At 42.8% G+C, this 12,088-nt stretch overlaps 1 protein-coding gene across 3 annotated transcripts in view; it reads right to left on the bottom strand.

Annotated features, from left to right (window-relative positions):
* LOC119455922 (DDB1- and CUL4-associated factor 8-like) overlaps positions 1-12,088 on the bottom strand; it is a 58,178-nt gene that overhangs the window by 24,323 nt on the left and 21,767 nt on the right. For all 3 annotated transcript variants that reach the window (XM_037717456.2, XM_049669429.1, XM_037717457.2), the window contains exons 5-9: positions 10,863-11,003; positions 6,347-6,441; positions 4,243-4,350; positions 3,956-4,022; positions 282-339 (exon numbers count right to left, since the gene is read on the bottom strand). In XM_037717456.2, the coding sequence (XP_037573384.1) occupies positions 282-339; positions 3,956-4,022; positions 4,243-4,350; positions 6,347-6,441; positions 10,863-11,003 (469 nt within the window). The remainder of the gene's footprint in view (positions 1-281; positions 340-3,955; positions 4,023-4,242; positions 4,351-6,346; positions 6,442-10,862; positions 11,004-12,088) is intronic.

Here is a 12,088-nt window from a genome sequence, read left to right as displayed (position 1 = left end):
ACTCTTGGTCCACTCATCGTTATAACGATATTTCATTACATGTGATATCGTTATACGTGGACTGCACTATAGTTTTCTCACAACAGCTCTGCAATACCCCTTGAGTTTTTTCATGCAACTTGGTTATAACAATGGAATTTTTTTGGCACCTGAACACTGTTATAAGTGGGTCTGGCTGTACTGTACACTGTTCCAACGTGCCCATTTGTAAATGTATGCCACATGCATAGCAAAAGGTAACTGTCGTAAAGTAACAGGAAACAGAAAAAGTGCAGCCATACCTGAGCCATCATAGTTGTACACCAAACAAGAAACACTTGCTCGCACTTCACAGTTCAGCTGCAAAAAACAAGTATTGTGGTAAAAATTGGTAAAAAGCATTCAGCAATATTGCACAGAAAAAAAGAGAAAAATTTCATTTCATGAAACAAGGCCCCCTAAAAATGCACAGAACAATATTCCCATGCATAAAGCAATTTCGCAGGGTGGCCGCCGACCATGCATTTATTGATATATATATGTATATATATATATATATATATATATATATATATACATATATATATATATATTTTTTTTTTTTTTTTGGGGGGGGGGGGGTGCTGCTGCTGCTTACCATCACAACACCACAAGTACTGTCATGCTGAAATGAGTCATGAATCAGAGCGGAACATCCTTGCACTTGTTTACTTGAAATTGTGGTGCGTGATTCGCAGCCATAACTGGGCGTTAAACCCACTTTATTTCTCAAAGCATTTGTGACTGAAGCCTAACAGCGTCACAAAAGATTGGCGAATGCAGAAAGAGAACTAAATCTTCTATATTGTCTTCTCTTGTAAAATGACAGGAAGGTGGGGGTAAGTTGGAGTAGATTTGTAGCTGTTTTAGACAGTGCAACAAGACGAGGACAAAGGCAAAGTGTACAGACAGTACAGCGCATGTCCTATTGGTTGTGGGGGTACGATCCCCAACCCGTAGCGCGTGTGATCGCAGCTGCGTAGAGTTCGGGCGAATAAGGCAACAAGCGAATCAACTCAACATTTATTGCTGCGGGCAATACGACACACTTGCAGAGGGAAGTCCACTCTGTAGTAAGGAATAAATAGGCTTGCCTCGTTGTGTGTGGTAGTCATGCAAGCGAGGTCACTCACGGGTTGCAGCAGGTAAAATCAGTTCCGGCAGGTTAGAAGTAGGGACGCCAGAGAGAGCAGGTCTCTCCCAGTCGCGCTCTTTTATCTCTTCTTTCCTTTTCGCGAGGAGAATGTCCTCCTCGCCCGTTGGATACCTCCCCTCTTCCCGCGAGGGTAAGCGTGTCACGAGAGGTAGGCGAGAACCGGAAGAGGGCAAAGTGCCTCTCTCTCGTGTCTGCGACGGCGCCCGAGGCATTCGCAACGTGCGCACGCCACGACGAGCATAAGCGGGAGAAGATGGGCACGCGGAAGAAGATGGGCACGCGTGCTCCCCACATGCTTCACTCCACCTCGGTCCTTGTCTTGCCATGCTAATACTTAAAGCAGCCGTTTTCTCTTGTTCGCACTTCATTGCAGCATGACAGTGCATGGAGCCAATTTATTATGAGAATGAAAGAACCTTTCAAATGCAATCCGAGTGGAATGCATCACTGCAAATATTCCTAGTGTAAATAAGGTTTCCCTAATCCAGTGGCAGGGTAATGTGCAATGTCTAGTCACTGGGCCTAATATCTTTCTGCCGCTAATGCAATGTCCAAACAAAAGACAGCCTTCAAGGTGGCTAATGCAAGGAAGGGAGAGAGATCGGTTTGAGTGAAAAGCCTATGGTCTTTCATTCCCCTTTTGCGAAAGGGGATTAGGAGGAAAACTTACGGGAGAAGTATAGTATGAGAGAGTTTAAATCAAGGAGATTGAAATCACTCTACAATGCAGAGTTCCACACACTGTTGACACGGCAGCAGCAACATTTGAACAGGAGATTGTGCACGCACTCTTGAATGATGTCAGCTCATCAGAATCGGTGTGCCCGTCCCCTGCCAGCCGACCTACAGTCGGCATCAACTACCTGATCCCCGTAACTTTGCCTGCATTGCCACAAAGTGAAATAGACAAGCTTCGCATGAGGCCACAACATTCCTGACTGAGTTAGTGCCAGGCTCTCAATGTAGCCCATTATATGACACCTGCATGTAGCCACACTGCAACAGGTGGCATGTCGGATTGTGTCTTGTGAATGTGAAATGCATTATCATCATGTTTCAAGCAGATACTACCACACTGAATCACAGGACTGAGAAAAGGTGCATTAGCGAGCTTGCAGACTGCTTTACGAGTACCATACTTTGTTGTGTAAGGTCCATCATCCCATCTTGAAGCTAAAAATTTTAAAGAAATAGCCCTCTGCAACAACACTAGCACCAGCAGCTTAACTGCAGCAATTGTAAGAGCAGAAGGTGCTAAAAATACTGAATAAAAGATTACCTGTAGGAATCAGATGTTTCAGATTCTGCATAGGATTAGCTGCACAGTATGCAGTAAGAAGTGCAAAGTAGTACACTTTGACTTGAGCAGGATGTGCACACTGTCCACCATCACCATAATGTCCTCCACGAAAATGTTACGCGAATGAAGCTCTGATGACACAGAAGACTGTACACAATGTATTTACACAGCGGACTGAAGCACTGGCCAGTTTAGCTAACCACTTGCGCACGAGTCTCTTCTTTGTCATCTTTGTCGGAACAACTGTGTTCCGTCCTTTTCAATAAACGTGCATATCAATATTTTAAAATAAAATGCAGGTTTTATAGGAGTAAGTATATATAACAATATAATATATTCTTTTCTGCGCTGAATTTGCCAATTTAGACTGTCTGATTTTTTTTAATTTTTTTTTTTGCAGACTTCCACAGCTGTGTTCATAAAAATTCATTCGTGGCTGTAGAACGTAGAAGGAAACACCAGATTCACATTTAGGGCCATCAAATATCTGCCTGCTGCACTGAAATCTGGAGGCTGTTAGCAAGCATTAGCGAGTGGAATCCAAAGTCACACTTTTGCGGCTACTGTTCCTTGAGCCCAAATTAACTGTTCCCTTTCAGACTGGCACACGCTGTATTGCATGAATGGTGATAGACGGCCAGAAGATTTTAACAATGCAATTTAACCCTTGCTTATAACTGCACTTAATTCAATGAGATCTAAACTGCAATGCTGAACGAAGTTCACACTGCTAGGGTGTCTTCAGAGAGAACAGAAAACAGTGTCTTAGCAGACAGCAATGTCTTAGCAAGACCTGCAAGCCCCAAACAAGCTGTGTGACAGATGCCTCCTTGTATGTGACTACCACTATGACTGTAACTAATGTTTCTTTTTTTCTTTCGATTTTAGTGCCGATACATACAATAATAATATCAACTCCCGTTAAAGAGTTTGCATTAAAGTGCTTGTGTTGTAGTGCATGTTAAAGAACCCCAGGTGGTCAAAATTAATCCGGAGCACTACGGCGTGCCTCATAATCAGAACTGGTTTTGGCACGTGAAACCCCAGAAAGAAGAAGAAGAAAGAGTTCTACATTTAAAAGAGCACCGGCACATTATACTAATTTTTGGAAATAAAGGCCAATGGCCAATATGCAAGCCAGCATGTTCAATGTGTGACATGGAGTACTTCAGCAGTGTGTCAGTAAACACACCACATCATACTGCCCTACTTGTTCTCTCATGCAGTGAAATCGCGATCAGCTGTAGAAGCAGCATTATGATAAATTATTTAAACTGCACTAAGGTGTGCTAATCGATTTTTACCACAGACAATAAACTGTCACTACTCTGTGCAGTAAGATACCACACTGATGGTTAAATGGGTATGCTCCTTTAACGACGGTTCAGAGAGCAACAATATTTATGCACTGTCAGTTTTCCTATGACAGATCACAATGTTCATCAGCAAACTGTAAATGAATGCTTTTAAAAGCCACTGACCAAATGGTGTGGACAAAATTTCTTCATCGGATTAGAATCTTCTCTTGTGAGCCTCCGATCGTAAACTCTGAAAAATAAAATGCCATGATGCATCACTAAGTTTCAATCTTACGGAAAGCATGGAAATTTATTATCAGCGTGGATGAAACAAAATAAGAGGAATGAGAGAAGCAGTGTCTGACTCAGCTGTTGAAATAAACACTGTATTCGTACCTGACATATTCACAAAATCAGAGAAACAAGTGAAGCAGTGTCGACTCAGCTGTTGAGATAAACACTGTTCGTACCTGACATAGTGGTCTCGACCTCCAACTGCATACTCGTTTGGGTTGGCTGGGTTAATAAATATTGTGTAAAGGGGAACCTTCTTGTCGTTTTCCTTTACTAAGACTAGTCTGAAAAACAAAGAGGGGAAAGTAGCAATTAGTTAATGAGTACTTATTGCCAAACATTGCGCAACATCAGACCTTTAAAGTTCTAACCCTTTCTGGTGTATTTTTTTTTTAAAGTCGAGCTATGTATAACGGAGTTGCGTCCAACATGAAAATATTTCGTTATACTCAGATATTCATAATAAGCATATATTCATTACACATTTATATCAGCAAAAACATTCAGATTTGTTTTATTATAGTCTGTCCCGAATATATGGAATTCTTGTCTATATAAACGGTTGTAAAATACCCTTGAAAATCCCATGCCAAAAAAAAGCAACAGCGATGTACTATGCGTACATCGAAACTCCATTCACTTACCACATTCGATATATCGAACGCTGCACTGCATTGTGCTTCTGGAAGTGCGCTTCTGCTAACGAAGACGCGATCACTTTTTGTGTCTTCGGAAATATTCAATGTCGACAAATTTGAAAAGGCACTGTTTTGGCAGATGCTCCCAAACAAGAATTGGAATTTGAAGGACATTACATGCCATGGAGGAAAAATTAGCAGGGTGCTCTCAGTTTTGCTTGATGCGCATGGCTTGTGCTAAGTGCAGATGTTCGTTATTGTCAAGAGCAGATCGCCGCCCTGCTTCAAGAAAGCGAATGGCCTCCCAGTCCGATACGCATTCCACAACAAAGCGTGGACGACACTCGATCTTTTCACTGAGTGGCACTGGGCATGAGACGCCGAACTGGAGATGCAGCACCACCCGGTTTGTCTTCTTGCACATAAAGGCTTTCTGTGAACAGAACTTTAGGATTCCGCAAGCGGGCAAAACAAATCCAACCCCAACCTCCACTTGGACGGATCTTTACATGACAGTTTTAATTTAACAAAACCACCGCACGCCACATACACACTTCTCTATATCTGGGATCGACTGCATGTCCATTAATTCGTTATACATATCAATGTTCATTAAATTGAGGTTCAATGTATTCTATGCAATTTAATGAGAAGACGAAGAGACATTTCTTAACAAAAATAATTAAATAGGCAATTAAGAGGCAAGCACATGGGGCTTAGGGAAAAATAGGAAAAAATTATTTTCAAGCAGCCTTATGTGATATGAGAGCCATGTGTCACAAATTCAGTATCATGCGAGGTGCTTGTGGAGCTTCTAACTTCTATATTTCAACCGCAAGTGTATGAGCATGAATTATTCAAAGACTTTCCATGCCACACTTAGGACAATTTACACACCTTAGGCAGCAGCCTCCAAAGCTGCAGCTATGATGCCTAATCTCGGCTTGTGATAACACAAGTATTTTTTTTTTTAATCTCTGAAGAAACCATCTGCAGCACTAAGTTTACATAAATTATACAATTAGAGTTGCTTGCCCTCTGATTTCTCAGGTTAGTGTATGCCTTGTTGATTTACTTTGTCAGATATTCCTTGCAAAGGATTATAACTCCTACAGAAATCACTGGACCAGGAAGGGGTAAAAGAGCGTACAAACTAGCGGAAAAACGCACGCTGCGCAAGCAGCCGCACAGCAGCTTTTTTTTTTTTTTGCCACGGGAGGGATGAGTCTTGGACAGATTTTTTTGCGGTTTGCCGTGTGCCGCGGAACAAAGGAGCCCAATGAGAGCTGGCCGCTACCGTGACGTCCGCGCGGGAAACTGGTTTCATGCGGACCCGCCTGACCGCTCCTTTCGTACTCCCGTCCGGTTTCAGCTGGAAACTCGTTTCACACTATCGTCTGCACACGTAAGCTGCCGGACAGTTTGAGAAAGGGCAAGGAGTCTATGCTGTCACGTGACTGCTGCAGCGGCCCGCTGCCGGTTGGTGTGGCCGCCTTGCCGCAGCTGCGTTTTATCACCGGCAGCGTGCTGCGCGCATTTTTACGTTAGTGTGTATGCGCCTTAATCGGCTATTTTCTGCACCAAGCTTGTTGGCCAAGCCACAGAACTACCAAGCAGCAGAACATCAACTCAAGCGGCTTACTTGTCGGGGGTGCTTTTCCGCAGATCAATGCCAAAAACATAAGCATCTTCGCCACAGCTGAGAACCGTGTGTGGTGAGTCGTTTTCAATGGCAAGCTGTAGTAGAGAACATGGATGACAGTGAATACTTAGATATTTTACTAAACTGGAAACTGAGAACATGCACAGTGAGATGATGCACTGAATTTTGTATGCCTTTTACCACTGCGAGTAGGCATTCTTGTCGCATTATCAAGTCATGCCTTTAAAGAGCTCCTCACCAGGTTTGCGCACTGCAAACTGACAAGTGCGGCGCATAGATAATGTGCTATCGTGTTAGCAAGGTACCGAATGGCTGCACGGTGTGAAGACAGCCAAGATTTCAAACACGAGCCCACGCTTTCTTACTCTCGAGGGAGCTCGACTTCCAGCTAAAGAGTCACCGGTCACAAACACAAATGCTTCTACGTAAGACTCACTGCATGTAATGTCACCAATTATGGCATGTGACTTCGGTAAATTGTCCAATGCAAAATGTGCCATACTGTCACTGGAAGTGTGTTGTGCAACAAAAAGAGAAGGAGAGGAAAAGGAAAAAGAAAGAAAGATGGGATTCGTGACAAACGTAACACAACGCCTTATCTCCAGTATGGGAGAAGGCAGGAAATAAGTGTCACTTGCGGATGCTAGTCGGGGCAGAAGTGTGCATTGGCAGTGAAACTCACCTACAGGCAGCATGGCAACAAGACACTTCAATTTCTCCTGCCTTCTCTAATGAACACTCGGTAAAACACTCCCTAGATGAGACCCTGCAACTTTCTGTGTACTATAAGCTAAATTTGCAATGGGGCCTGGTGAGGGGCTGTTTAGGTGTCCTATAAAAACATAACCGGATTGAAGAGATGTCTTGCATCAATGTGTGAATTTTGAGAGGGTTATTTCAAAATTTTTAATGTTCGAAAAACCTGAACACTCTGCAATCAAAATGCATGAAGCCGCAGCAAGCTTGTGTGGTAGCTTCAAGACAGCCATTGCTCATATGTCTTTTATTTTTACATCTCTTCTGGCTTATGCCTTCTCTCCCTGTAAGTAGCTTTTTTTTATACTTTATAAGGGTAACTTGCTAATACAGCTCAAGTAACCTTTTTTCTTTGTGTCCCTTTAGAGCACCGCTATAAAAATTGCAGGACCATCCCTTAGAAACAAAACAGACTAAAGGAAGCAGAGAGGCACAACGGAGGGTAGTAGGAAGCTTATCTATACAGAGCAGCAGCTGATGCCATTAAAGAAAAATGCTACCGCTCCCCGAAGATAATGTTCTTCTACACCTTCTTGGCAGTGCCACTTTTGAAGATTTTATCAACATCAATGCTCAAGTAGAAGTCTGCAGCCCCGTGACAAGCACGAACTGCCACAGGTAAAACTGCAATCGGCAGTGAGGCGTGTGGGCGATTGTGCCCAAACATAAAAGAAGCTTGATATACCACAGAATCAGTTCAACACAAGTGCCGTACTGAATAAGTGTTTGTATCACATTCTATGTCATTTTATCTCTAGTGTTTGTTAAGTGAGACATCAGCTATTGCAGATTACATGGCAAGAAAAGTGAGGACAAATTGGAGTGCTTTTCTGTCCTTCCGTTAATTATGCAGTGCCGGATAATTAAACTTGATTTTTGTTCTACCATATGAGTGATATGAACAGTAGTCGACTGTGACATGAAGAGTTTCTATGATATATTGTTTGGTATGGGTAAATCATTGTCAAAACGAAAAGGCAACGCTGACCATATATAAAGATAAACACAGACAATCACCTCTGTCTGTCCTTTTATAATTTCAGCAATGCCTTTTTTTCTAAGCTATAGAATGTAAGAATCAGGCTGCTTCATGGAAAAGTTCACTAGAGACAAAACATTTTTTAAAAGTTGGAAAGTGAATCAACCTCTGTTGAAGTCGATCAAGCACAATGTCTTCCTGAGCGAGTTGGAAGTTAGAATGAGGCAGAGTCGGTATGCATGGCACTCTGCCCTGTCACCCCTCACGTAAGGGAAGCAGGGGCACTGGACTTTTTGACTGCACTATCTTTGAGATCGACCAACATTTTTAGATGGCAAATACTCAGAGAACTACCCACAAGAGACGCTAGAAGCACATATACCCAATACGAAGGAGTACGGGTAACTCACTAAGAAACACATTGTTTTTAAAAGTTACAGAATTTGATGCCCACAGTTAATAGAGAGAAATGTTCAAAATTCTGTTAACCTCTTACGAGCTCTGACTAGGGGTACATTGAACTAATATGTAATGAAGGTGAACATGTGGTAACATTAACTTCGCTAAGTATTCGAAGACCCACACAATGACAAACGAGCACAAGCATATAGTACAATGAGCATGTGTATGCTTCTTTGTTTTTGTATTTGTCTTGTAAATGCTTAGGGCAGTTTTTGTGATGTACCAACAAGCTTCATTTCGCTCTACATATCAACAGGTACTCAGCAATTTTGGGAGACAAGTAAAAGCATCCGGCAGTGGTTTTGCGTGACTAATATGTTTGAAAATAGTACTCCTTTTGTTCTTTTTTTTACTCAGAATAAATCAGATGTAAGATGGTCTGTAGTGGTGCTGAGGTAACGAAAACTTTGAGTAGAAGCAATCTTATCTGCTCTTGCATGGGTGACACAACTCTGCACTGGGTGATGGCTGTTTTGCTCTTGCAACTAGACAATGCCACTGATTCAACATTGTTGTAATCTATTTGTCCTCTCTCTTTCTACACTTGCATTTTGCACAGTATACATTACCTGTTCTGTATGAACCGATTAGTCCACAACAATGTACAGTAGAACCTCGTTTGTACGTTTTGGAAAATGCACGAGAAAAAACGTACTAACCGTGAAAACCATACCTGCCAAGTTCGAAGAAACTGAATCCGGGAGATCTTCCGACCGGCAGGCGGGGGGGGGGGTTAACGAAATAGTGCATGTATAGGGTTTGCCTACTACTTCCTTAACAATGTCTTGCGCGATTAACTTCCAACTAGTTTTTACCAATGTGGCCTGACAAAGCATTGGACACGCATAGAAACGGGACGCAAGTGCAATTTCCGGGAGACTTTCCTGTCAACCGTACAACCGGGAGAAATAATCCAAATCCGGGAGACTTGGCAGGTATGGAGAACGTATGATCTGACCTTACTAAAAGATTTGATAGGCTCAACTCAGTAGATGACGTCTATGTAACGCAAAGCGCGCTGAGCTAGTGGGGCCTGAGGTGCACATTGTTTTTGTGGCTTCCGCAAGTTTACGGTTTGCGCTCCTCGAATTCAGCTTGGGTCAGCAGCTTCTTCGAGCAGGGCATTTTGGCATGAATCATTGCGGCACAAGACACAGACACACAGGGTCATCTTCCTATTTCGTAGTTTTTTGAGATGGTGACAGGGGACTGAAACGAAATTGAGATGAGCTGCTAAGCCCGAGATTGTGGGATCAAATCCCGGCCGCAGTGGCTGCAATGCGATGAGGCTGGAATGCAAAAATGCCTGGGTACCATGCAATGAGCGCAGTTTGGCGTTGTAATGAATATTCATGCCAAAAGGTTGTAGTTTCCGGGAATGAATGAACCCGTAAAAAAGGAAGCGTAAATGTATTGTCATTTTTTACGTTCTCAATTGTGAACGTTGGTGTTGGGAAATCGCTTGTCACGGGATCGTATCAAAAAGTTCTACTGTACTTCTGCCTACTTCTGAGTCATTATGGACGAAAGAGACTCCGAAATGAGGTACTAACAAAATACATTGAGTGACTCTTCTGCACAAAATTTCCGTACAAACAAGCTAGTGATTGATCCAGAAATGCAATTTTTACCTGTCTTCTAAAGTGACGCAACATCCTATTCGCTACCTCATTCTAGGATGCCACAGGGCAACTTGACAGGTGTCAATAGTTTTCCCAAACCAGATGCACATTCTGCTAAAGCAAACTAAAGCCCCCACCACACACTTTAGGACATAATCTCAAATGTACAGTATGGTCCACTATTAAAAAGAACACCTACCTGGTAATAAAGCCAATATAACTGAAACACTTCTGCTTTATCAAGAGAAAAACGTGGCTGATAGGACACATTAGGCTGACATCTATGCATTAAAAAATGGTTTGCATGCCTTCACGCTGTAATTCACTTGTAACTGGTAGCCAAATAACAGTGGACTGTACAGCACACATGGTAAACCAGGCAGCAGTATTCTGAAGCGATCACTTTCGCGAAAGTTCGCGTAGCTCATCACCAGACATGGTGAACTATAGAGCCGACAGCATTCCTCACATCGTGAGAAGACAGCAAGGTTGGCCACAGAGCCAGGAACACTGTCAGCCGTATATGCTGACACATCTGGTGCCGAGTTACGCAAAATATAGTGAAAGTGAGCGTATACCCAAAAGTGAATAGGCCCCAGAACAGCTTGCCATGAATTCTTTTTATGCAACGGAGTGGGCATGCAACTGCGTGGCACTTTCTGCAACAAGCCCTTGCCTTGTGAGCGGTGGCACGATGCTGAGCAAGTCTCCTGGTTGTCTTGCAGACGCCCGTCGAGGAGAGTTCTGCCAGCCGAACCAGGCCATCACGGGCACAGCTCACTATGTAGCAGTCGCCAGTCATGGGAACAAACTTGGCCTGTACCGGGAGGGGAAGAGAGAGAGAACACGAGTTCAAGAGCAGGTACCCTGGCTGTTCAGCAAGTGGCGCTGCTTCTAGCCTTGCAAAATAGTTTTTGCGCAAGCAGACACGAACATTAAGGAGGAGGACTTGCTTTTGAATTCCATTTCTCAATGCATAACAAACTTGCCAAAATCGCCACACTGAATCCTTCTACCCATTTGTGTTGGTTGTGTGACAACACACAAAGGACAGGCAAGAACCCTTTGGTATGTGAACTTGTTTGTTGTTCCATTCACGCACCGCACGATTATTTGAAGAGAAAATTAGAGTCTACATCCCATTTTTTTTATTTGCTCCGAAACCCTAACATCGGTGCAACAGTGTAATGTCACATATCTTTGAAGTTTCTTTTTATTTTGGGCTCTTATAGATCAGTAAAACTGACATGCCAAGTTTATTTTGTGGCTATATTAGAATACAATGTAGTCTATCCTTATTGATAAAATAACTAGGTCAGAACAGACCCCATCGAATACATGACGGATGGCAAGCTAGTGCGGGAAACTGTTGGAACTTTGAGGTGGTGCCACCACCCATGTTTCATTTTTGTCTCTTCCAGCTCACCAAGCCTCAACTCAGGACAGACAGGAGTAGACTTTCTCAGTATTCTAGAAGAGTAATTCACTGATACAGTTCAAACTATTTTTCCCTTCAGTGTCCCTTTAAGGAAGACCCAGCCATTTGAAAAATTAGCCTGATACCAATAATTGCAATCAAGAACATCAAAAGGAGGAAATTGCTGGAGCCCCCAGAAAAAGCCCACACACTATACTATCTTCTAGCACCTTTCTTCTAAGATGCTTTATGCAGACTGAATCTGCATCACAAGTGTAATAGAGTATGATAATGAGTCTAACTCGTAGCAAATGTAGCAAATTTCAAATGCCGTTATTTTCATTAGTGCTCATGACTTAGAGGAATGATGTGTGCACAATTGTAGGTATAGCACCTGAAGCGATGTCTTGTCCTTGGAAAACACCCTGGTTTTTACATCGGCATTATTGAGATACTAAAGGGAAGTATGAAGCCAAGCTAGATGG

Source organism: Dermacentor silvarum, chromosome 6 (assembly GCF_013339745.2).
Source record: "Dermacentor silvarum isolate Dsil-2018 chromosome 6, BIME_Dsil_1.4, whole genome shotgun sequence".
Taxonomy (NCBI): Eukaryota; Metazoa; Arthropoda; class Arachnida; order Ixodida; family Ixodidae; genus Dermacentor; species Dermacentor silvarum.
The sequence above is the reverse complement of the archived record's forward strand: the minus strand, read 5'-3'. Positions and strand labels throughout refer to the sequence as shown.